General features: G+C 43.0%; 1 protein-coding gene across 16 annotated transcripts in view; it reads right to left on the reverse strand.

Annotated features, from left to right (window-relative positions):
- nrxn3b (neurexin 3b) overlaps positions 1-27,427 on the reverse strand; it is a 383,656-nt gene that overhangs the window by 87,797 nt on the left and 268,432 nt on the right. For all 16 annotated transcript variants that reach the window (XR_003672980.1, XM_028440201.1, XM_028440215.1 and 13 more), the window contains one exon: positions 17,622-17,803. Coding sequence is in view for 15 of the 16 variants with exons in the window: in XM_028440201.1 (XP_028296002.1) it covers positions 17,622-17,803 (182 nt within the window). In the remaining variant the exon portion in view is untranslated. The remainder of the gene's footprint in view (positions 1-17,621; positions 17,804-27,427) is intronic.

Here is a 27,427-nt window from a genome sequence, read left to right on the forward strand (position 1 = left end):
ATGGAGCCTCTGGAAATGTGTGAGAGTGTGTGTTTTTACAGTGTGTTCATAAGTGCAGAAACCTGGGGGGTGTTGGGGGGGGGGGGAATAAAAGCTAGAGGGAAAGATATAAAAAGCCCAGCATGCGTTTGCGTTACATATGTTTGTGCGCATTCATGCATGCTCTATTTGAGCAAATACAAGGCACAAAAAAAAGACTTTTGGTGTAATGTGCATTAAGTGAGCCGGTGCATCTTCCCCCCATGTTTTCAGTCGCCGAAAAGGAGTTATTTAGTTATTTATTCAAAATTGTCGACTGTAAATCCACACTAGCCCTCTTTGAATATTCAGCGTCAGCTCAGAAATGTCACAGAAAACTCTATCAGCGATGCAAATAGGGGGAGAACACATTTTTCATACTGAAGGCACATTTTTAAAGTTTTTAAAGCCCCTGAGCTGCCCTGTGAAGCCGGAGCTGTCATAAAACAAGTAAAGAACTTATTTTTTAGACACATGTAGAGAAAAAGGGAAACAAAAAGACAAATTAAAAACAAAGTGTGATTTACTAGAAAAAATATATATGTTTTTGTTTAAAATTGGTGCATATTCAAGAATTTGGGGGCTTTTGAGAAATGTACATGCATGTATCAAATCTGATATGCTTGGCAAATTAAGCAAATTAACATTTCTTTCTATTTATGCACAACCAAGTATATCAGACAATCACCTCGAGGGCCCAGACTCCCTGGAGCTTTGTGAGACCCTGGTCCAATGGATGCCACTAGATAATTGGCATTAAATCACTTTTTAAAAACTATTTTGAAATCCAATATCAACAACAAAATATTTAACACTACTTATGGGCCATCTATATGGCTTATCTACCAAAATGCAAAGAATAGAGCTTTTAATCTATAGTTGGTACATTATTTGTTTGATTACTTTTAACCTAAGAAAAAAAAAAAAATAAAAATTTTAGAAATGAGGCATTATTGATTAGAAAGTGTATTTGTATGGTTGCCGTATGGAAAACCCCCGCAGCTATTGGTACGGTTACAGAAGTACACGTACGTAGCGTGTTAGGGTAAGGTTGGGGTTAGGTTATAACCCAATATTGCAACAATTTTTAGAATTAGGGTTAAGGTTAGGTTTAGTCTTAGTCACGTGACCTAAACTGGACAAATAGGGGTGCTGCGTACGGATAGAATGTTGGTATATTAATATGGCAACTGTACGGATAGTTACTGCCTATTGATTACAGTAGAAAAAAAGCATCTACATTCATAATCTTAGGGCATTAAGTCAATAGTACCTTCAGAAAATGTGAGATATTGATAGTAATTTTCTTTGTTTTGTTTTTCTATTCTTTGTACTTTAATTGAAGATAAGTGATTGCTATAAACCGTTCCTCATGGTGAAGACATGTTGACCTTCTTACTTTCAAGCACATTTTTTAAATCCTCAACTTACATTTTGATTAGGTGTTGCTAAAAGGATTACTTGATGACTCAGCTCTATTCATGTTTGCCGGTAAGCTGCTATATGGTGTGACGGTGAGTCAGCAGACACGGTATCAGGAAGCCTGAAAGGAAGGCAGCCAAGTGAAATTTGGGCATTATCTGAATGAAAGAGAGCAGTGTTAATGGATGATGCTTCACTGCTACTGTGATGGGAGGATGTTTATGGTACATACACTAAATAGTGAACGAGCTACCACAGCGACAGGCAGCAGGTGCATTTTAAGGTGTCCTGATTAGCGACTTAGGGAATCCTTTTTAATCTCCAGTATTGCTAACTTTGCAATGTTGTCTCAGCTTTAATACCAGTTATTAAAGGTTCCATGTCATCTTTTATTTTTCACACATCTCCATTAGTTCTAAGAACCCCATAAACATAGGATTTTATTTTCCCAAACTCGCCTCTGTTTAGCCTTTGAAAAGTCACTTTGTGAGCAACTCTACACAAACAGGCTGATTTGCGTCCTACTTATGCATATTCATGAGTGGGCGTGTCTATTGACGGGACACTGTCTTCCTCCTCCCCGCATGGTGACGTAGGGCCAGAGGACGGCCCGCCCTCCTCCCACCCACTCCATAGCCGAGCTCATGCTGCTTTCTAAACACGAGACAGATCGTGGGGGCGGGGCGTTCACCGGTACATACATGGACTGTAGAAATTACATACATAGCACTGCACAAAGGACGCTGACATGCTCACCTTTGTGGGCGTGTCTGTTTACATGTCAATCATGGCAGAGACCTTCCTGGAGGCGCGCCTTCTCCAGCTCAGTGCCGTGTCAAATTCGTCATCAAAGTGGGAACGCGTCATTTAATTTAATTCCCTCACCCAATGAGAATCGAAATATCGATAATGGAATCAGAATCGCTAAATTCGTATCAATTCCCAGGCCTACCATCGAGTTATTTCAAAAGTAACGTAACTCTAAAGTAGGGTGCACACAAAAAAATTCTAAATCTAAAGAGATGGTTTATCTGTTACAGACCTCACACATTAAGACATAAAATCAGGCATAGAACAGTTTTGATCGTTGTGTGTGTGTGCTCCGATAATCTCAACACACCACACACAGAACAATTCTGTCACACCACCGAACTTCCTCCAAGCCAGGAATCTTGCGCAATCAAACAATATCTAACAACGTGATATAATGCCGCATTCCAACAAGGATTTTCTGACTTCCTACTTGAAAAAGTGACTTGGAACATGTTTCTCAGTCAGCTTGCTTTCTGATTGGCTACATACGTCACAAAGCACAGGGTCATGAGTTGGACATATGAGGAGTTTTTGTCATATATTGAAGAAGTTTAATATTTAGGATTGTCAAATCCGACTTGTTACAGAGCCAATCATATCACAACTCAGACCACAGGATATGGATATAAGGAGAATGTACAGTAATAAAACATAAGATAATCTGGCGTTTGCCATCCGTGGTACAGAGTAAAAGGGTAAAAGCTTCCTGTGCGTACCCTGCTTAAGTCACTGTTGTTTGGCCGTAATAACTAATGCCACTCACTGTCACAGAGGAGCATTTAATTACGCTGCTTTGGCATATTAAAGGCACTGGCTGTAATCATCCCTACATCACTATAGTGTTATTGGCAATTAAATGAGATCCGTTTTACACATCATAGGAAAATAAAATGTGGAATCTATGACTTAAGTATCATCCCCTCAAATTCTGCTCCTTTTTCTGACAGCCTCCATTCCACTTCAACAGAAAATACAGTAAATTGAAAGATTTGACCTTTTTTTTTTTTTACCAACCTGGTGCTGGCAACAGTGCTTATTTTAGTCTTTCAGAGTGATCAATACTTTTGGTTTGTCAAGTCAGATATGAACCGACTATTTTCATGGACCTCAAAAACAAAAAGGCAAATGTCAAGCTGCTCTTTTTACAAACTAATTGACACAATCACCTTCATTTCCTACATGTCTGGTCTACCCATGTTTGCTGCCACTGCCGAGACAGAATAATAGTAATAAATAACACATAAAATAATAGATAATAACAAGCGCACACACATTCAACATCTTTAGGAACTCTATTTAGAGACTATAATCCGGACTAGCCTTCATACACTACTTTTGGCGGAAGCTTTATTTGCTTAGGAAAATCAAAGTACTCAAACTGAATAAGGGTTTAGATCATAGATAGGTATGTTTCAAAATCTCTGTAATGAGGTTGTCAAATGTTACACTGATAGCATGTTATGCACACACTCCTGCAAGCTAGCACATTACACATAAAACTCAGCCTGCTGTAAACAGTCATTACATGAAGAGTGTCATCGAGCAAAAATACTGTATAGTATTAAATATTTGCACGATAAACTGACTTCTACAACACATGCAATTGGAAGCGATATAGTTGTAATAATAATAATACATTTCCTTTCATTCAGACAGCATTCAAACTGAAAAAAACAACATTTTGTATCAATCAATAAGCAAACCATTGATTACTCAAAATGATAAAGCTACTGTATGTAACGACAAAAAGGTACTGTATATTTCTCCTAATATTGTATTTCCGTAGCGTACGATGGCCATTTCACCTACAACAAAAAGGAGAACATTTTTCAGGACTCGACAAAGCCATGATAAATACTGAAAGCGGTCCCCAAAATATAATCTCTTTGTTTCGATATTAAATTCCTCTGATTTACAGAGCAGTTGTTTTCTCTACAAATCTACTTTTAAACCAGAAGCTGTTTTCAGGCTGATAAGCCTCAAAAATACAAAATTCCTACTAATAGGCTTATATATTTTAAAAGAGCTATTTATCTATTTATTTTTATTTCACAGGGACTGTACACATGAATGAAAATGTCTGTAAATGTGTCCGTATTAGCTGCCGAGCTAGTTTTCAGCTGTTGTCCCTGGGCAAGGTGGACAGTGTCAACATCAATACAAGTTCAAGTAATGTTGGCGTAATGACCTTGGCTCTGTTGCGTCGCCTGCTACAAAAGCTATACAAACAAAGCTCGCCATTATCATTTAAAACACCCTAAACTGACAAACGCTGAATAAACTACTTAATAAATTCAGAATGAGCAGCTTTTTTTTTCTGTCTGTCTGCTGATTATTCAGATTTTCCATTCAACAATGTGTCAAAGTGTGTTCAAAACGCCACCAAAATATCTCCTAAACCAGTGGTTCTCAAACTTTTTTGGCTCAAGTACCCCCTTTAGGTCCGACTACTACATTTTGCTCAGAATTCTGTGAAAAACAACTATAAATCATAATGATGGAATGAATGAGCGATAACACCACATTTTAAAGAATCTCATTCTGTGAAGAAGTGGAATGAAACAGTTTTTAGTGTTTCCTGAATATATTTATTTCTATAGTTTGTATTGTTTACGGTCATCTCCCTCCTGATGTGGGACCAAAGGAGTATGCCAGATAGCGGGTTATGTTCAAACTGAGGGAAACTCTGAGTATCCCATTCCTGTCCTGAAGGCGAGGTATGTTCTTCTCCGAGTATGTCACCATGGTAACATTCTCCGTAAACTGAACCTGCTCGCTGGCAGGTTTTGTCTAAGAAACCCAGGATTACGACTTGGCTCTGTCCACCTGAACACCTCTTCTCAAGGCTCACTTTAATTTTTCCTTGACACTCTTCTCTGACACACATTAGTAACATCACAAGTGACAGACAAGCTCACATCATAACAAATGTTATGCTGCTTTACTTTTTTTTTTGCAAACTGTAGTTTGCAAAAAATGCTCTGCATTGTGGATCCAAAGCATTTAGGGAAAGACACTGTATGGTTGTTCTGCATTAAAACACCTACTGCTGTCTGTACTAAAGTTGCCAAGGTATAAACCTGTGGCAAATGTAAAGGGGAAAATGTCAATTTAAATGGGAGCAAGGGGTCGGGGGTTCGAATCCAACCTTTTTTGGACGTCCAGACGACTCTGACGACTATTAAATGACAATTAAAAATCAATATAAATGATGCGTATGGTGTCTCTTTATAGCCACTGTAGCGAGAGGGCTGTAGACTTCTCCAACGTACTGGGGCCAAATGAAAGTGAAATACTCCTTGAATACACCTATTAAATTCTAATTAAATTTTGAGTGAACTCATCCTTTAGAAACTCCGTAAGTTGAGCATTTAAATTGTAAGTACAAGTAGAGCTGTCTATGATAAGTGCTGTAAACCTACGGCTATAGAGATATGAAGAAGAGATATGCCCTCTCTATGCAGCAGCCCTCCTAGCAATGCTGCCCCGGCTCCTCAGACACATTTTATTCATATTATTTCCCAGTCATCACGTCACTGGAGTGACAAAAAGATGAAGAGACCAAAAAGCATGATTAATCACGGGCGATTTAAGCAGCTATAGTTGCTGAATTGGTGTTTTTTGTGAATGCACCTTTATAACATGCTCATATTCCCCAAACGCCTGCTAATCGCTTTCTTCCGGGTGGTTGCCATGGTAGTTCGTGTGATCTTTGCTCAATTGATGATGGCGTTTTACCACGCTTGTGCACGCAAGTACCCTAAGGTTTACATTACTACGGTTTCCCATCGCGGGGTATGTTGAAACAGAGTTTATGGATAGTTTGTTGAACCTCCTTTCTGGAATACACCTCAAGACTTTTCCTTGTATGCCTTCATGTTCTAATCAAGATAATTTCAATCATCATTGTGTGTTTTTTGTGTCATTTTGTGTTTTTGCTGTGGTTTGTCTGGGTTTTTCTTTTATTATTCAGTATATTTTTCTCTTATTTTATGTGTTTTTGTTGTCATTTGTGTGTTGTTGGTATTATTTAAATTGTTATCTCACAGTGTGTGTGTTTATGGTGTTGTTTGGTTGTTTCTTATGTCTTTTGTATGTTTCTCTGTTCTCTGTTCTTTTTGCATAATTTGTAATGATCTTGTGTATTTTTCCCTCATTTGATGTCGTTTTGTGAGTTGCCGGTAATATTTAGTGTGATTTTCATCTTTTAACGAAAAATTTAACATTATAAAACCCTGTGTTTGTAATGCTTTCATTTGTTAATTTTCCTCTCTCTCTCTAGTACCCCCTGTAGTACCATCGCGTACCCCCATTTGAGAAACACTGTCGTAAACGGCCTCCTTTGAAAACTCTAAACCCAACCTGGAAACGCAGCTTTTTCATTGGTTTGCTCTCCTGTCTCTGTTGTTTTGACACTTTTTTTTTTTTTTTTAAACTTAATCATATCTTTTCTTTTTCCTCTAAAGGAAATTATGATGCGTTTGTTTATTATTTACTTATTTATTTTTATTCAGGCCCCATTATTTATTCATTATGTATAAAATTAGATGAAACAGATAATAGGATTACCTCAAAATGAGGAAAACAGCTACCATAGGGGGAACTCAAATGTGGGTTGTAAGAAAATACTTACTCAAATATGAAGCTGTAATATTATCAGAGGCTATGAGCCATAACCATGATATTATCTATTTCTCCCTGCCGAGGTAGCGTAACTTGATAGAGGCAATACAATAGTGGCCACATACGAGCTGTAGTACCAAGGTACACTACCCATCAAGCATCTTATATTGAGCCTGTCAGAAGCAGAGGGGTAGAGAAAGGGAGGTCAGTGGAGAAGCTGATAAAGCTCTACATGTACACAAAAAGATGGAGAAAGTGGCCGAGGAAGATGAGGAACAAGTGTAAAAGAAGAATACACTTTGAATCTGTTCATACACATTAATTCCTTTAAAAAAAAAAAAAAAAAGAAAATGCAGTTCATGTATGCTGAAATGCATGGCTCACCATTTAGTGTTTACCATCGGCATCTCTCACTTCATTCTACATCGTGCCTTCACTATCTGCACTTTGTTTTTTAATTATTCAGCAGCTGCACCTTTTTCTAAGTGAAAAAAGCACAGAAACATCATCCAGAGAAAATGTCATCACTGATGTGATTTCTCCACGAGGCTTTTTAGAATATTTATATAACATCGCCACAATCAAATTTGGTGATTGCTGTCAAGCTTTAGTTTAGATGATAAAAACAAACAGATGAGTAACAAACAAGATAATCTCTAAAGGGAAGGTCTTAAAATATTAGACCCAAAGAAAATGCGACTAAGCTTCAGGCACTATAAAAAAATCACACTTTAAATCTTACATTCATCTTCTCCTGTAAGACATGTCATTTCAAGTAATGGCTTTCAAAGGGTGCCTGCACTTGAAATGTGACTAATAAAGGCTATTGCCAATAAAAACAACATATAAACACATATTTGAAGTAATTTTTTGATATCCTAAAATACAATCCATGGCGAGCAGCCATTTTCAGCCAGATGTGACGACAAGTCGTTGATGCAGTTATTTTTTCTCTTTATTAAGGTATCTATAGTGCTTTTCTCAATATTTTCTTTAATATTATTTTATTTATTACACCTGACAGTAAAAATATTTCATAGTGAGCATTTGTTGTGCATCGTAGCAGCTACAGCCGGCAGTCAGAATCCGTTATTTATAGATGAGACAGTTTTTTTCTTTCAGTGCTTCTTAAGCACTTCTTAAGAAAATAACCTGACTAAACCTCTAACATTATGTAGGATTTTTTAAATAGAGTTTGCAATAAAAATTCACTTTAGGTACTCTTTAATTAGATGTAGATCATTGCGGAGCTGGCAGTAGCAGAGTTATTATGGTAATTTTCTCTGGTGCCTTGTTATAAGTTTTTCTGCAAATTAGAAACTAAAGCTACCAAACATCTGATAGGATGAAGTGTTTAAAGGTGTTCAGTTTTGGATTACTTTCCAGAATATACTGTATGTTGCAAAACCTTTAAAATAGAGTGATCACCACTCTTTACTAACGCACTAGCCCAACTGTAGGCCGGGGCCGCCTTGGGCCTCTGGGGTGGTCTTGGTCAGGATGGCTGGGGTGGGTTGCCGGGGTGCCTTGTTGCCTCAGCACGGGTGTGCATTCCTTCTGGGTGTTCACGGGGTCCCGGGGCTGTTTGATTTGGCGCCGTTGCCACTTGCATGCGCATCTGGTTGGTCTCTGGGGCTGGGGCCCTGCGTGCTCCCCTGCCGCTCCTTCCCCTTGCTCCCTGTCCCCCTGTCTCGTCCTCCCCCCCTCCTCCTCCTTTGCTCTTGCGCCCGCCATCCTGTGGGGTTGGGTTTGGGGGGCTCCCGTTGGCCTGGGGCACTGGTGGGGGGGCTGTGGCTCCCGCCTGGGGGACGGGCGGTGCCGTGCCGGGTGGGTTGGCTGGGGGGTGGTCTCGTTGGGGGGCCTGGGGTGGTGGGGTCCTTGGCTCCGGTCCGGGGGGATCCGGGGTGGGGGTAGCTTTGGGGGTGGCTGCTGCCCGGGGTCGGCGATTGCCTCCTGGGTTGCTGGGTGGCGGGGTGTGGCTGTGGGTTGCTCCGTCGGCCCTTGCGGGTCCTTGGCTTGGCTCCCTGGGGCGCACCTTTGCTAGGGATGTCGCTTGCGCGACGAGCCAGGCGGGGCCCCCTCGGGGGCTTTTTGTACGACCGCAATGGCCGGGGTGTGGACGTTATGGCTAGGGGGTGGGGTGAGGGGTGCTATGGGGCCTCCCCGGGGGTCGTATTGGGCGGGTGTGCGGGGGCGTGGCGCGTGGTTCCTGGCCCGGTGGATCCGCGTTGGGATTGGCTGGTCTGCTGGCTGGGTGCACCGGGCGCCGTGGGCGCGATTCCGGGGCGGGGGTGCCCCGGGGGCGGATCCTTGGGCTACGTGTCCGGGGAGGTGCTCTCCGGCCATCTGCCCGGGGACCGGCCGCGGCGGCGCTGCGCAGCCTTGGGCGGGGCGGGGCTGGTGGCCTTGGGCCCGCTGTTGTTTGGGGTGTGCTGGCGTCGGGGGGGTGTCTCGTGCCGGTGCGTGGGTCGTCGGGGATTGCCTCCGTGGGGGGGGGGGGGGGGGGGCTCTATTGGCGCCGTTGGTGTGGGGGGGCGGTTCCGGGCTGGGGGTGCTTCGGTACTCTGGCTTGCCGGTCCGTGGCTGGCGGGATGGCCCTGCTTGGCGGTGGATGGCGTCCTCTCTCGTCGGGGGGGCCGGGGCCGCCTCCCGGTGGAGAGTGTTGTATCGTGGTGCCGGGTGGGCCTGTGCTGGCCCTGGTGCGGGCATGGGCCTCCCCCCTGCTCGGCCGCTCCCCTTGGTGGCGGGGTGGCGTTGCTCCGGGCCGGCGGGCGGCGGGGGTCGCCCCCTGGGGCGCCGGGGGATGTTGTTGGTGCCTGGCTGTGCCCGGGGGTGGGGGGTGTCGCCGTGCTCCGCGGGGCCGGCGCGGTCTGGGGGGTGCCGTGGGGGGGGTCTCCGGCTGTGCTGTTCCGGGGCCCGCAGTGCCACTTGCCCGTCTGCGCCATCTACCCTCTCGCGTGGCCCGCCACGCGGACGGGCCCGGCTCACACTGGACAGGCCTCCTACATGTTCACTTCACCCCACTCCCAGCTGGTCTGGCTCACTCACAAAATGCACCACACACCAATACCCAACCCTTGGGGGGCTGGATGGTGGAGCTGGGGGTGGAGGGGGCCGCCACCTGTGTTACTATGTAGTGGCGTGGGGGCGGCCCTCCCACCTCTAGTTGCCCTACTAATCCCTCCAATTTTAATCGCATCTCAACATGTCACCCCCCGGAGGGTGTATCATCATTTACACCCTCCGGCCTATTACACCACATACACATAAATCCACAGAGGCTGGAGGGGGAGCACCGCTCCCCTCCATCCCCCTTCTTTTAATTACACCCCATACATTCACCAAACACACACATTCACACAGGGGATCGGGAAGTGCCTCTCCATTGGGGAATGGAGAGGCACCATAACAGGGTGGTGGGTTGGTACACATATTTGGGCCTCTCCGGTGGGGGCCTGGCCCCTCTGTTGATGGCTGGGCCACTGCATAGAGTAAAAGCACATCAAGATGGTGCGGTCGGGCGTGGCGGTGGGTCTCGGGGGGCTTTGCCGGGGTCTCTCCTTGCGGGGTCTTTCCGGGCTGTGTCGGCCGGGTGGGGCGCGGGGGTGCCTCTCCCCCTTGGGTGTGGCTTGGTGCTTGCTTTGTCTCCTGGTGGCCTTGGGGGCGGGCCCTGCGGTGTGCGGGCCCGGGGCGGCCTGCCTCGCCGGTTTGGGGGGTGGGTGTGCTGGGGGGGTGCTGGTGTCCTCGCCGGGGTTGGGGCGGGGTTGCTTGGCGCCTCGGGGTGATGCTGTTTACTGGGGGGCGGCGCTAGCTGTTCCGGTGGTGGAGGTTGCTGTCGGCTGCCTGGTGGGTCTATCCTGCCGTTTGCGGACTGGTGGGTGGGTCCGGGGCATCTTTGGCTGGGGGCTGCTGTCCCGCACTTGATGTGTGCCATTGGGGTGCCTCCGTCCCCGCGGTGGGGATCGCCGGTTGCTCGCGGGCCGGCGGGGGGCGCTGCTCCGTGGCTGGCGCTGTCCGGGGGGCGGCGGGCCCTGGGCTGCTGGCCGTGGGCTGTCCGGGGCTGTGCGGTCCTGCTGGGCCGTGGCCGGGTCCCGGGCGGGGGTGGGGGATGCGTCCCGGGGGGCTTGGCCCGGGGGCTTGCCCTTGGGGGGTCCTGGTCCCGGGGGGTGCTCCTGGGGCCCGGGGTGCTTGGCCTGCTGGCCGGGCCGGTCCTGGCGGGGGTCTTTCGGGGCGGGTGGCGCGTGCCGCGCCCTTGCGTACCTACTGGTACGGCCCCTGCTTGGGCAGTGCCCCGTGAGGTAGGGTGTCGGGGGCCGGAATAGGGGGCCACATCCCGGCGGGGCGGTCTGGCTTGGCCCTTGGAGGGGGCCCTGGCTTTAAAAAAAAAAAAAAGAACTGAAGCTCGTGGCGCGGGCGGCATCAGTGAAGGGTGATCTGGGGCGCCGTGGGGGGCTAGGTTGGGGTGCCTGGGGGCCGGCGGGGAGACTCCCAGCGGCCCCCTGGTGCCTTATGCGGCTTGGGGTGTGGTCGTCCTCCCTGGGCGGGCTGCTCCTGGTGCTGCATCCGTTCCGGGTCCTTCTGGCCTGGGGTCGGGCCCCTGCTGGCTCTGGGCTCGCCGGCGGGTGCCCACTGGCTGCCTGTTCGGCGCGGTTCTGGTCGTCTGCTGGGTGTGGGCTTCGGCTCCTCCGCTGGGGCCTCGGGCAGGGAGTTCTCTGGGCCCTCCCCTCGGGGGGTTAGGCGCGGGGTGGGGTGGGGGGGTGGGGGGGGTCGATGGGGTGGGGGGTCTGGGGGTTGGGGGGTGGGATCGGTGGCGTGGTGCGCTGGGTCCTTGGCTCCTTGGGGCTTTCTCGGGTGTGTATGGGGGGGGCGATGGCTGCCTCTCGGCTTGGGATCTTGGGGGCGTTCGGGGGACTGCTTGGCCGTGGGGTGGTCGCCGGGGGCCCTTAGGCTGCCTGCTCTTGCTGCTGGCCTGACTGCTTCTTCGGGCCCGGGGGCGGCTCTTGGGTTTTGCAGTGGCGGTACTTGGAAATACATTTGTCATGGATGCACTGGCCTTGGGCTGTGGGATAACACTCATACTGGGCTCAACCTTAGACACGTTGTTCCCAAATACCTGTTTTATGGAATTTCCACTCACCTCTTCCTCTGTTCACAGCCACCACCATTATTCCTAAACCACACACTGGTCACCAAACTGACTTGACAACACAACAATAAACACAATATACACAACCACAATTTCACATCGCATCACTTAAAACTATTCCTCACCCATTCCATATCCTATCTTGTATCCCTCTTCCCTGTTAACTTCCCCACCCCCCTCCAACCCCTCACCTTGGTGTAACACTGCCCTCTCTTTTTTACATCCTCCCTTTAATAAAGTATTTCTTACCCTTCCCTAGGGAGGGCTGGTGACGGTCACAATTATGCAATGAAATAAATAAATTTATTTAATTGCAATAATAAAATATGCATTGCTGTCAAAAGATTGCACTTCTTGTAGTGTTAACCTTCGAAAGCATGTGCAGACAAGGTAAAAATAAAAAGAATAAAAGAAAATAAAAAAAAAAAAAAAAAAAAAAAAAAAAAAAAAAAAATAAAATAGAGTGATCGAAACTTGTAGATTGTGTGGAATTGCTGCATTTATCGTTAAATGGAAACCACAATTAGGTTTTGGATATAACAACTGACATAAAATATCCAAATCACCACATTTATACCAACACTTTGTTGTTGTGTGTGGCTAGAAGTGAATTAAAAACTAAAGATGGGGAACAACAAAAACTAAAAATGGGGAACAAGGTGGAGGAACTTTTCTATACAGTCTGCATTTAGATGAGTCTTTTAAAGGTGCAATATGTGAGATTTGCACGCAATTTCTGCCACCAACAGGTGGCATATTACTGAGTAAAACCGACTCTTCCGCCATACATTGTACAGGTGACAATATTCTCTGCTACACCCCGCAAATGTTTTCGGCAGGCCCATGCGAGCCGATGTATAACGTCAGCTTTACATGTGTGACGCGTTCATGAGTGAAGATGTTTAAGCAGTTGTTTGTTAATTGTAAACCTCACGGGTAGCGCAGCGTTTATCTCTTTAATGGATGTTTGTTACCAGAAATGGCCTAGTTCAGGGACTGCTCTGCTGTAAATAGGCTTATACTAGTGAAAAATAAACCTACGCGTGAAAGCGCATGCGCATTAATTGCGTAGTAAATATTTACACGTATACGTACAATATTTGACTACTTTAAATTTCCCTACTATGACAAACCCTAATTCTAACCCAAACCCGAACTGTAACCCTAAAAATTAAAGGAAATAATCTTACCTTTTTTCAACATGACGGACGCGCATAGGCAGTTCGCCAGGTGCATATGCCCATTGTCTACAGTAGGAAACGTTCACGGTAGGTTTATTCTACACTACACTGGCAATATTTATTAATCTATATAGTATAACTATGTAGTCTAAAAAAAAAAAAATGTTTCTTAAAACTAAAATTTTTATTTTAGGTATTTAGGACATATTTTAAATTCTACATATTGCACCTTTAAAATAAAAGCCTCAATCTCTGATCCTCAGGAGCCACAGAGCTGCATGTTTTAGATGTCTCTCTGTGGCAAAATGCTTAAATAACACAGTCTTTAGCTGTGTTGGGTAATGACGCACCATCTAACGTACAACAGTGGTACAACAACAAACCCTAACACTACAATTTTTATGCTATGACCTAATTTCTTCTCTCTTTATATTGTGTAATTTACATATTGGTTTTTGCACCATTGACACTGGAGGCATTGTAAAAAATGTTGGTCAGTATAGGAGTACCTGATATGAACTTGTGCCTTTGGTTGTACATTAAACATGTTTTTGCTGTATGCTTTATTATTTTAATAGGTTAATTTATTCATCTTCTGTACCCACTTTGTCCTATGAAGAGTCATGGGGAGATGTCAGGAAAGATCACAGCTTACACTCTTGACTCGACAACAGCTGCAGAGCCAACACTCCCACAGTAATCCAACATTTGGAGCAATTCACTGAAAATCAAAATGCATGCTTTGGGACTGTGGAGAAAAGCCACACAAGCATGGAGAGAACATATGAATGTGTCAGGAATCAAAGCTCGGACCAAAAGTAAAGGTGGCCTTCCTGAAACCATTGTCTGTTCACCAAATCCCCACCATCCCAGTTGATCTCAGCCATGAGTTTCTGATAAATTGTGTTTTTGGTTCGTGGTGACTTCTCTGAGTGCTGCTCAGAAGAATGTAATACAGCTTGGATTGAGAAACGAAATCAGACTGCGTGTATTCACCTGTGATGTTATGTAGTCTACGGTGAGAGATTGAGTGACTCATGACCAACACATTTAGCCCAAGGCTCAGAGTTTCTCATCTTCTGCCATGAATGTAAGCCCACACCTCCTTTAATCACTGTCGTTTTGCCACAAGCTCCCCTTTTTAACTCTTCTGACTCCGAAACCCATCGGTGATAAAAACATATTTTAAGACAGCTTTACGTTTTTTTTTAATCGCAGCTCTCGATTAAGGTTGTATATCTCTTTTTTACAACGTGCTGATATGCTTCCTTATCTGTTTTGCCCTTTGCATTTAAATTGAATGAACTTGTAAATGAAATACCCCGCAGTGGCAAAAACTCTCGTCCTCACCTCAAATTACCCGAAATTACCCTTTACAATACAAACAGCGCATGGAAGCAGTTAAAATTGAAACAACAATCAGCATTTTAATTCATGATTGCCAAACAGACCGAAAGCTAATCACACAGAGGAGATAATGAAGGGAAAAAAAGAGGGAGGCAGTTTCTCAAAGGCAAGTCTGTTCTTATGCTTTGCCTTGAAATGTCTTGTTTTTCTCTTGTGCTGCTCTTGGGCTTTGTGTGTTTAAGAAAACGCCACATCGGCTGTTTTGGGGGTAAAAACTGCAAGTGCAAGATATTTCAGTCAATGTCAAGGTCAGGAAGAAACATCTTCTATTGCTTAAATTAAAGACCGAAATCTTACCGAAGACATTTTGTTTACTTTATATAATAAGCCATTAGAGAAGCCAAAGTGTTCCTATGAGGACTTTAGTGCAGTGATTCTCCAGTGGTGACCTGATAATTGTAAAGGCTAAAGTAATGGCTCCCGGCAAGATAGGACCTTTGGCCAGCCATATATCTAGAATCGACAGGCGTAATGCCTTTAACCTTTTCCACCAGATTCATTACTAAGCACAAAGTGCTGACAGCAAAGACCCAACAATGCCTGTCATTAGGAATTATTATCTGATGGCATCCCAGAGCAGTCAGGAATTTTTCATTACACACATTATCTGAACACAACAACCTTGTTTTTATAGTTGCACACAACTGCCAGTTTGCAAGAATGGAAAAAAAAACGCACACAAATAAAATATCATGTCCAGGAAAAGTTAACACCCTATCAAAACATTCAAGAAAATATCAGACATGTTTTCATCTTTTTCCAGAATGACTGAATCCAATGAACCAACAGCTAAATATTCACTAAAGGTTGATCCATTATTAATAAAGCACCTGCAGCCAAAATAGTCCGGCTTTATTCGTTTGGTTTCTTTTCAAAAACTGTGTCACAAAAAAGTGGTAAAATTAGAAGCCCCATGGTGCACTGTTTATTGCTTTTTTATACTTGCAGCAGTCACTTGAATGCTAAACAAACCACCTTTAAAGACATCATGTCAACGAGTCATCAGAAACATTTACATGATGCATATCGTGTTTGTGAAGAAAAGCTGCTCTGACTCTTTGAGTTCCCTAAATGAATTATCCAAAACTCCAGTGGCTTTTATTCTAATTAATTCGCTATCCCATGACACTGGAGGAGTGCAGACAATACCCCGCAACAATTTACAGTGAAAATATATTTTGAAAAATGACTTGACTAATTCTGTGGTGCTAACAGGAAAGCTGAAGTAAAAATACATTTTCCTTCATAATAAGAGGCTCCAGAAAAATATCACTCTCACACGTTATACCGTACATCCTTATCGATTCGTCGTCTAAACATGCCTCTACTTTGCTTCCTCCCACACCTACACATGCATGCAAACGCGCACAAAACACACACGCTCTCTCTATACTGTAAAGCCGGTTACAAACTGCTTGTTGTTGGCCCTCATATCTGTGGAGCAGATGGCTGCTTTTCTGCAGCACATGGCCAACACTCAGGAGATGAGGGAAGCTCTTTAAGAAGAAAAAGTCTTTCAATCTGTTTGAGCAACTGTGGCTCCACCTCATCATCACCAGCATCTTATTTTCTCACAGCATCAGCAGCAAATCCTCCATTCGACAAATATGCCTCGACTTACATGCGCTGTTGGATTTTGACGTCAACCATTACATGCCGCTGCTGTTGACGATTACGTAAATACTTAATGGGAATGGAATTGATCAAAACTTAAGGTCATAACATTAAAGTAATAAAGTTATTGCATTGAGGCACATTGAGTTGGCAGCCCAGAAGATGTTAAATCTTAGGTGTCCGTTTTCTATCATAGAAACTCACTGCATGTACTGTATTTGCACAGCCCCATTTATTATTCATGTAGATCTGGAATGTGATGGAAAGGTAGGTGTTATTCGGGAAGTGGTGAATCCATAAGTGAATTCAGTTTGGACTGAATACGGTCTGAAAATGACTCCAAAGAAAGTATTGCACTTCTTGAAATATGCCATAAAAGCAGTGACGTGCAGTCAGGGTAGGCATTAAGGTAGGCAGTGCCTACCCAAGGGTGAATTGATATTTTGATTATTTGTTTGAATTATGATATAATTATGAATGATCAATTTTTCCATTTCCAACAGCCTACTGTACATATAAGTTTGAAAGTGTCAGCATTTTGTGCTTTTCATAGCCCAAATGACTAAACATTGCTATTTCCTGGTATGGCAGAAACATTGCACAGTCTCACTCTGTTGTAAGGCAGGAGGAGACCACACCCCCTCCCAAAAGCACATTGCTGCTCTGCCTCTGTTCCCATAGCGTGTTTTTATGTGTTTGGGCATGTGGAGTCAGTTCCCCAAGATGAAAACCATTTACGTGAAAAGGCAGCTCTCTACGCTGCCTTTGGATGTAACCGCACTATGCTAAATGCTATACTTACGTTCACAGTGCATTTGTGAATTCATAAAGCGTGGCTGCTGTTACGTTCTCTAGCTAGTGGCCGGGATAACACTGCAGGAAGTATGACAGCGCTAGAAACAATAAAGAAACTTTTTTTTGAGGAAAAAAAACTGCTTTTAAAAGATGGGAGACCAATACCTGAGCTACCAGACCTTCAGCAAAGGTAAGGTCAGAAAATTGTTGGTACTTTCCACAGTGAATGGTTTTGTGGATGCGCCTCACTGAGGCTGTTTTGAGTTGTCATTTTCTCTGTGTTTCTATGTTTCCAACACAAACAACGGATGCGCTGACATGTCATGAGATACAGCTTGTTGGGAGAGTATATAGGCTATACTGAATAAATGTTTATGTCTATCAAACATTTATTAATCTAACAAAAAACACATGTCTGTGTTTTTTGTTAGATTAACACATGTCAGCAGAAACATATGGAATTGTCATTGGTGTTGATATTGGGGGTCTCGATTTGCAACGCCCTGCCTACCCAACCCTGGTGCTTATGGCACGTCACTGCATAAAAGTCACACAAAATAACCAACAGTGATGCTAACAGGATTAGCAAGAATGGTACGTACAATATGAAGCATGATGTAGTCGCCCAAACGGGGAGCGCTGTCGATGCGGACGAGAATGCCGTCTTTGATGGTGGTGCTGAAGCCCACCGCTAGCCGATCCGTCCGTGTGCTTGGCCTCTCGTTGTTGGGCCACGTGTATGTGATCAGACCTCCGCCTTTTCCGAAAATGTAGGTGGTGCCAGCTGCAAGACAAAACAAAAACTTGTGTTTTTTGTGGAGGAAACATTATCAAAGCACAAGAGAACACAGTGTTGTCAAAAACAAGGCACAATTCTAAATGACCTTCTGATAGCGTCAAACTTATGTCTAGATTCTAAATAAAGCCACAACCCAGAATCGTATAAGTCTCCAAGTCCTCGTGTATTACACAGTATATGAGACCTGTAACTGAAGATGAAAGGTGGGACAGGATAGGAGAATAGGACTTTGATGAGGATTGAATAATCTTTGGTTTACTTTGAAGAATAAAAAAAATGCAGAAGTATGCAGTGTCACAACACCGGATACAACCTCTGCTGAAAGTGAAGAAGGCTCTTAAACTTTAAAATCCATTGATTGCATTGTCACATTGAACAGAAAAAAAGTAAAGGTGATTGTGTACAGGGGAATGTCATTGGTATTCATGAATATATGTGCCAGAAATTGTTGATCATTCCACTTACTGAATGATTAACAGATAAAACAACTGAAGAAAACAGCTTTTGTTCAGTTAAACATTTTGCACAATTCTTGTATTCCCAGTAACATTCAAGCACCAGGGTAAAAGAACATTAACTTTTCTATCCAGCCTTTCACAACAGGAGCTCTGGAGAGAATCTAGAGCAGCACTTACAGAATTATAGTTCATTTCTGGGATATTAACCGGTATATTAATATAAAATACCTGTGTCCTCAAGGGAATGGAAGGCAATTGGCTCACCCAAAACACTTGACAGAGAATCACTTATAAAGTTGAGAGTTCCTGCGTCAATGTTATGAATTCAATTTTATGCCTTCCTTTTTCGTCTGCATCAGCTTTCACCCCCTGCCATTTTTTTCATTCATTTTCTCTCCAAGTCACCTCAACATCTGCTTGGCTGTCTGATTGGTGCCCAGCTGTCTCACTGCACTCCCTTTGAAGCAGCTAAGAAACCGCACTACAGTCTAGAACACCCTAGAGACTCCAGCAACATATGGAGGCAAGGGACAGAGAGAAAGACAGTCAGAGAGAGAGTCTCTATTCACCAGAAAAGTTTCTCCACCTTCCTTTGGGCACACAAGCAGGTCTGCATTTCACACCATACAGGGGTCATAGCTGCAAACCATTAGCTTGGGTCATCCACAGCCCTGAAACTGATGGAATACCACAGAAATTTTCCATCAAGTTCCTTCTACCCCTTCGAAATAATTTCATAACCATCGGTAATGCCACAATGACACTATAGCAGTTCTTTGACAGGTTGCAATGGATCCACCTCCCAAAGGTCATATTCATAAAGTTTAGTGTTGCCAAAAGGGTGCAACCAGGTTTCCCCTCACAAACTTTGCCAATCTCATCTAACACGCAGTTCCTATTTTTCTGCGGGGAATGACAATGATGAGCAGAAAAGCTGCAAACACCCTGGGGAGCCAATTATCACATTGAGGAGATTTGCTTAGTGTTTCAAGAAGACAATGTTTACCATCACACACACGCAAACACAAAAAGACAGCCATGCGGGCACGAGGACAGGTGCATGCAAATTCCAACAAACCCATTCCATGATGAAGGAATGTGCAAAGATGTGCATCCGAACAAACACACAACAAGTATGATGCATTCTCACATGCAATCACACAAGTGGGTGATTAACTGCACAAGTACAGAGGACGGTGTGAGTTACCAAAGTGCAGCACATTTCCCTAACAACCTGCTGGGCTCAGATGGCTATGCTTCCACACAAAGACCCCTGCGAGTAAATCCTCAAATCTGCAGCCTCTGGGTATGTGGCAGTGACACCTTTGACACTAATTGGGGATATTTGCACATATTTGTGGTATGTTAGTGATGAAAAAAGCTCTAAGATCAAGATGTCTGTTAACCTTGAGGTCTTTGCAATCAACGTCCCAACTTTTAAATGAACTTCTTAGTGGGTCAACATGAACTTAAAAGGCACAATGCAGACTTTTTGACCTAAAGAGTTGACCCATATGAGTTATTTTAAATGATTCCTCAGGCCAATATACAGCGCTTGACATTATCAACGCTCCGAGCGGGTCTTCCCTCTTGAAATACCGACCATGTAAGTTTGAAGAGACGGACCGTCTTTGGCCAGGTCATGTGACCTGCAGAATGCCTGGAGAACGTATCACTTTACGGCAGTCACGTGACCACAGGCTCAGATATACTCATAGGGCTAAGGCTTTTGCTTGTATTTTTCTGCCTGTTCGACTTCTGGTCATGGCATAGGCAATCAAAAAGTTTAAAACTGATTCTGAGGAGGCTAAAAAGGTACCTACGTTGACCCGCCTTTCGCCCGGTGCCAGACAGCGCCCCGTGCACGGCGAGTCGCCCGTCTGCCCCGACCCTGGCCACCTTGCCGACCCCCGGCAAAGGAGGCCGACGGCGGCAGCGTGGCCAGGGAGTAGTGGGGAGCGCAGGCCTCTGGTGGCGGGGAGAGGAGGGTGGCGGTGGCGGCTGCTCCCCCAGCCGCACCTCAGCCCAACTGACCCAGCCCTTAGAGCCAATCTTATCCTGAAGCTACAGGTCAACTACTGTCTGCATACACAATCAAAAGACAGGGGAGGCTGGCCCAATTGAGTGCTTGTTGACTTTTGCAACAGTCCTGCAACGCTTGTGGCCAAAAGGTCGAGCGCCCCTCGTGGCCAAAAGTTACACAGTGTGCCTTTAAAGAAGAACTGTTGAAAAAAACAAGCGTTAACATTATGGCCAATATTATCGCTTCCTTTTCAGTGACATATTGGAGTATTTGTTGGATGACATCTCAACATTTCGCCTCAAAGTTGCTGTATTAGAGACAACGCACTTGACAGAAACCTGCAGCCACAGGCCCTGCAATTCACTTTTGTCTTTTCTTCAGAATCTTGCTCACAGGTATATTTTCACTCATGGTTGCAACTATAGGCAAAAAAGTGTGTTCGCATCTACGAAGCCTGGTGAAAAACTGAACGCAAAGAAGATATCATCAAAGGACTCAAATTGACAAACAGATTACTGCACCAGAAGTTATTTTGGTGGACCAGAGAGTACTTTCATCTCTATGTAATCTCACTCTGGCCAGTGGCTGTTCTAGGAAGATAATCTGAAATACACCTCTATTCATCGTATTTCACGTCAGGGAGATGGAAGGCCTGTTACGTCGAATATAAAATATTCAAAGCCAGGAAAAACCTTGGTGTTTATGACTTAATTAAAAGGTACATATTTATCAACACACAACTGGTCTTATCTTTTGTATCATAAAACTAGCTTAAATAATACTGAGCTGTCTTTTTTGTTAAACTAAGTTGAACTTCATTTAAATATAATATACTAAGCATTGTGTCAATTATAACTAAAAGTATCCATTACCTCAGATGGAATTAAACTGACAAGGATATACAACTTTTATCCATTTGTGTTGATGTGTTTAATGTTTAAATTGTGACAAAAATTGGCCTTAAAATTCCCAAAAAGGTGAAACTGGTGCACTTGACTTACAGCAATGAAACCTAATAAAAAGCAATGTTAGTTTTGAATTGCTGTGATTCATTGCATCTGCAGCTCGCCTTCGTTTGGAGACAAACTGTGGATGAGAGACTAGGTCAAAGCCTTGGCCTCTATTTCAGAAAGGTCCCCTGTGGCTTGGAAGAGCAGACGGAAGGTCAGGACACCTGTCTGCAGAACAGAACCGTGTTCTGTCCTTCAGGCCCTCACGTGACATTTAGCACACAAAAAGAAAGAAGATAAAGAACCGAAGAGTGGGATACAGAATTTTTCACACAGCTGCAGAAAATCAGGGAAGGTCAATGCTTTTAATGCGCTTGACCAGCATGGGGAACGTTTGAGAAGGAGGTAATAGGAAGGCGGTTTGACCCTCCAACACCCCACTTTAGAGCTTTGAAAAAAGAATAAAAAGCCAAGCATTCAGAGTTTACACAAATAGAAAAATTCTGGTATGGAACGATTAGGAATAAAAGCAATTGATTTAATTGAGCATTTTAAAATTTTATTATTAGCATTATCGCTAAAGTGCAGCTCACAGGACATAAAATAAAGCCGCTGGACTTAATAGTTTAATGCCCTTGATACATACAAAAACAATTATTTGGCTGCAGTGCTGTCCATAAAAGAGCAAGGCAACTGCCACTGTGTCTGGTCGTTATTCAGTAAATGGGGCTGTATGGCTGCATTCAGACATGGCACCATGCTGTGATAAAAACCCTCCGCTTATATGTAGCAAATCTGGAGAAAAAGACATTTTTCTTTACTTTTTTTTCTGCTCTTAACGCAGTCTAACAGATTCGTGCGAGCGGATACGCGTGTTTATGAAAAAAGCACAATGTCAAACTGTCAGCCGCCCACAGGTAACCAATTTGCAACGGGCAAAGGTTTTAAACTCCAACTTTTCTTCGAAGCACATGCTGATCAATTATCACTTTCATCTGCATGAGTTTGTATGAGTCTGAACTTTTTTTTTTTCCCCCTCACATAATTCCTTTCCCGTTACTGTGCAATGTTTATGTGTTTGTGTGAATGCGTGAGTGTGTGTGTGTCTTGTTTATGTGCTTTTATGTCTTTCTTCTTGTTATCTCTTGGGCTTTCTACAGTACTAGCTCCCCAGGGGATGAAAAAAAAACCGAAGACAAACATGGTTTGATGTGGTGGGAATTGTCTGCCATTAAAAATGAGAGGAAGAAAAAGACTTAAGAAAAACATCCTGCAATAAGTGGCAAAATATAATCGCCTTTTCAATCGTGTTCAAAAAAACTCAATTGCCGTGTTTCATAAACATGAATGCTTGAGCTTTTGTGTTTTCACCAAGTTACAATAAGGATTCCCTGATGTGATACTGAGCTTATTTCATTACTCATATTTCCGACTGTTGAGCTATGTATGCACTAGTTGCCCCCTGCCTCTCTCTCTACAATCAGCTGCTAGAAGCAAGCAAATCTAAACCAAGAGGAAGAACTACTAAGCTACACGTGCATGTGAGCTGCTATACTTAAATGCCTTTCAATGACAGTGACACGTGGACAGGAAAGAAATGTGGATGTTTTTACGTTAGGCACTGCATGTGTCTCATCTTTCATCACTGATGCTGAACAAAATGCAGAGTATGATTGATGCAAGGCACTGTGTAGTGAAAAATGGCTATGTAAAGAAAACAGCACGTCTCGAGTGATTCACTCGCTTTTCCAAGTTATAATAACTAAGCGCTAGCTTTTTCACACTATATGAATTTACGCATCAAAAACCAGGGGTAATGACAGCAGGCGGAAAAAACCCAGAAGAAGAGATAGAAAGGACAGATCATTGATTGTACGATGTAGCAGGAAGAAATGAAGCCACAGCGTGATTTATGAGGCCGTGATACACAATAGAATTGGCACGGGGACAAAAATTTCCATGTTAGCTGATTAAACACCATCCACGTTATGCCATAATCTTGCATGATGTAATGGGGAAGGGGAAACAATACTTACAGACTTGGAAGAAATTTTTTTAATGTCAACAGATACAAAAATAGTGTCAATTTAGAGTCATCACTGCACATCCACGGGATTGTTTAACTAAACCGACATTGAGTAACGACTTCTCACAGACCAATTCTCGCTCCACAAGCTAAAGAATGCAACAACACAGGGCAAAGGTTTCTAGGCAAAGCAGCTACCACTGCTGTTGTTACCCGTGCTGCCCAGTGAATGATAAAGTCTGAGCCTCTGGGCCACAAAGTCCACCACTCTGGGACTGAGCAGCCAAACACTACATGGCTGGTGTTAGTACTACACTTGTCAAACAATGTCAGGAGAAGGCTGTGCCCTTCGCTGCAGTGGGAATTTAGTGTTGAGAATGTAGAGGGAGGAGAAAATATCACAGGAAACATGAAACTTTAATAGAAAACCAGCGACACATTATGCACCTCGCTGCAATAGGCTAAACCGACGATATTTTTGCAGGCAGTTTCAATTTACAGGATAGTATTATTTTTAGCTGGAAAATCTGGGCCCATATATGTATATATAAAGTCATGAAAGATTATCAGCAGTGCAAAGAATACTGATATATCCTACTCAAGTAGAAGTATTGTTACTTGATTGAAATTGCACTCAAGTACAAGTAAAAAGTAGCTTAATTAAATAGTACTTAAAGTAAAAGTTAGTAGTTACTTTCACGCCCCATGTTTATTTTTGGTTATTTAATTTATTTTCCACAAAAGCATCTGTATAAAATAATAATTAGGATATTTTGCGATTTTGGCACCATTACATTTCTTCTGATTGACCAGCTATTATATGATGCATTTGATTGTTATCTGGTTCACTTAATTTTTTGTAGTTTTACAATGTCTAATGATCATTTAGATAATAACAACAACAAAAACAATAACAAAATTAACAATAATAATTTACTCAGTAATGGTTGGGTGTAGAAATGTAACAAATTTTTTTTATTTATTTTAAAATGTACTTAAGTACAAGTAAAATTACTGATTTAGAAATATACTTAAAAAAGTACAAGTACCTATAAAAGCTACTCATTTACAGTAACGTGAGTACTTGTAATCAGTTACTTTCACATATGAAGATAATACATTGCATATTACAAGTCAATTGTCAATTTTTAGAAATAGTGGAAAGGCGGGAGTTGCTTTTCCACATATAACAGGAAGTCAGAAACTCTTAGCATCACAATTGGGTGTTAGATAGGAAATTCAGAGAGTTCTCATTCTATGCTATCACTCGACAAGTTTCACACATTTTGGGAACAGCTTGTATCATGTTACTGAGATTGAGGAGGGGAGGTGTGGAGATGACAAGCGGGGGTTAGTGGAAAAAAGTTAATTATCACTAAAGATGAGAGGAAAGACATGGAGGGTGAAGAATGCTGATTGAAAGTCGGTATGCATTTATGTTGTGGATGGATGGAAGGACGAATCCATACTTGCATGCAGATGCACACAAAAATCCCACTTCAAATGCAATAAAAATAATACTCACGACTACACACTTAGACCTGAACAACAGAAGGTGAGGCACACAAAATTGGTCTCATTACTGCAAATATTGGCAAGTCTATCTTGCCCTCTCTGTACTTCCCCCACACCCCCCGCTCTTGTCCTGCCTTCTGCTCTATTACAGATTATCTTAACTGTCATAGCAGAAGCGGGGATAGGGGATGGGCTTTAAATATTTTTTTTTCTTGCTTCTCTGGAGATGTCAGCTTCTATTCTCTTTGAGTGAAAAAGCAGAGAACAAGGAAAGGAGGTCTGAAGGGAACCCGAGGAAGTGGGTTTTCAATGAAGAGGAGGATTGTGTGGCACAAGACGCTCTCAGCTACAAAGTACACCTGCCCTGCAGACTTTAATACCACTTGCAGCAAGTGAGGAGGGAACAGTGACACGACAAAATCATTGGAGACTAAGGCCATGTCATGTCAAAGATAGAAGAAGTCAAGCAACAGGTCTACTCAAATGAGGTGGGGATGAATATAAAATCAAACTAACCAAAGAAAAGAGAAACATATACCCTCTAAACACCTATACATTAAAGTCCAAAAAGCTGCTCCCGTTGATGTCCAAAATTAGCATTATGTCAGCTCCAGAGTGGATGTTCACACTCCTCTTTGAAATTAGGACAAGAATGCCTCCCTCCCATCATTCATAATGCATGAAACACAAAGTGTGTCAGGCATATCACTTCAGAGGCAGGCCAAGCCAAACCAAACCCTGCTGAGGATTAGGTGAAGAAGATCTCAGAACGAATAAGGGATTCCAAGATGGCTCCGAGTGGAAGCATCATTTATAATTGAATCTTCCTGAGGCACTTGTGCAGCTTGTCTGCCTTTACCAAGGCTCCCAGAAAGCCCAAAAGTCCCCTTTTCCACCCCCAACATTTCCACCACAATACCTGAAAGGCTCCTCTACACAAATGCAACACAACAACCTTTGCCAGTGGTCTTACCCCAAGGCCTTCATCACCCGAAAGGCTCAAAAGACGATTATTTCTTCAGAAACTTTTTACAGATGTGTCTTCTTTCATTCTGGCTCAAGAAAATGTCATACAAAAGAAATTTCATAAAAAGTATCATGAAGAGGTCTTAGCTAACCAACATACATATTTGACCTTCTTTTCTTCCTTCCATCCACAGACAAACAAAATAGGCTGTTTTGTAACTTTTTAGTAGAATAAGAATGACTCACAGCAAAAACATGTTGGCAGAATAAAGAAGAGATCTTTCTCATGATGTAGATTAAGTTGTGTGTACTTTGAATGCGTGCAAGATAATAATTTTGGTGGTTTGTTCACCACATACAAGTAATATACAGAATATGTAAAACTTAATCTGTGCATTGAACCCGAACCTTTGATAGTAGGTTACTGTTTTTACAAACTTATTCACCCTTTGAGTTTGCCAGTTCTTTCCAGCAAGAGGTGGTTTTACGTCTCTTCCAGATTTTTTTCTGTTTCCGTCTTGCCATCTTGTGGAAGCTAATCTTCAGCAAACTTGGCTTCAATATTAATACAAGCAGGAAAACCAAAGGCTTGAAAAAGCCCAGAACAAGGACTTCAAATAGTCTTGGAGTATAATCTCTAGTATATCTACACACCAAAGTTGTTTAAAATTTCGATTTAAACTGCCGTAGGAGAGCTGTTTAAGGCATTCTGTGCTTGGTATGAAGAAATACACATTTCATACATGTCCTGTAACTACACTTTTGGTAAAGGACTGGGAAAGTGTGAGTGTAAATTGCTAGTTTGCACTCTTACACTTGTTTTGGAAAACTAGCTGTGACTGAAGACAAAGAGAAGGGGAAACTAACTCTCAAAAGTATCAGAGTGTCTGTCTGCAGGAAAGGCTTTAATTAAAATGGCACTTCTGCATATACTTTTCACACACAAACTGCAATCACAGCTTTAGATTCAAAGTGCCACCTGACAAACAGATATTGAAGTTAAAAGCCAGTCTTGCTGCTCATCTGATGCCTTGTCAATCACTCCTTTGTTTCAGACACTGCAGGTGTATTTCAGTAGCACTAGAGTGCCATTCAAAAAGAAGTCATGGATCTTCCTCTCTCCATTAGTGAAGAGTGATACACCTGATTTCATTTCAGGTTCAATCAAGGGAAGGTTGGCAGTGGTAGAATTGATGCAATAATAATAAGATATACGTATCAGACAAGCAAGATAGCACACTATGTACAAAAGCTACAGTGTACATGTGCACAGAAGAGATCCAAACAGGCAGTAATGACAACAACCACTTTTTTATTTTCCACCTTGATATCAAACGGCAATCAAACTTCTGGTATTGGAAAAATATTTAACTAAGTGTGAAAATATTGTCACCTTTTAATGTCATAAAATTTTCACACAAAACGTATAGGAAAGAAGTGGTAAAAAAGTTCTAAATAAAAGTGTAATGTATCATGAAAAAGTGATAGTTTGCTAAGCTTTTCATATTTTCTAACACTTCATACTCAATGATTTCTACCTCCCACAATTGATAATTACTTTACATGAGCAATTATTTCTCTCAAACATGACACTTCTCTGAGGTGAATATTTTTCTCAGCTGTGAATATAATACTGGGAATTAGTGTCATATATATCACGTTATAATATTG

This window comes from Gouania willdenowi, chromosome 24 (assembly GCF_900634775.1).
Source record: "Gouania willdenowi chromosome 24, fGouWil2.1, whole genome shotgun sequence".
In the NCBI taxonomy this organism is placed as follows: Eukaryota; Metazoa; Chordata; class Actinopteri; order Blenniiformes; family Gobiesocidae; genus Gouania; species Gouania willdenowi.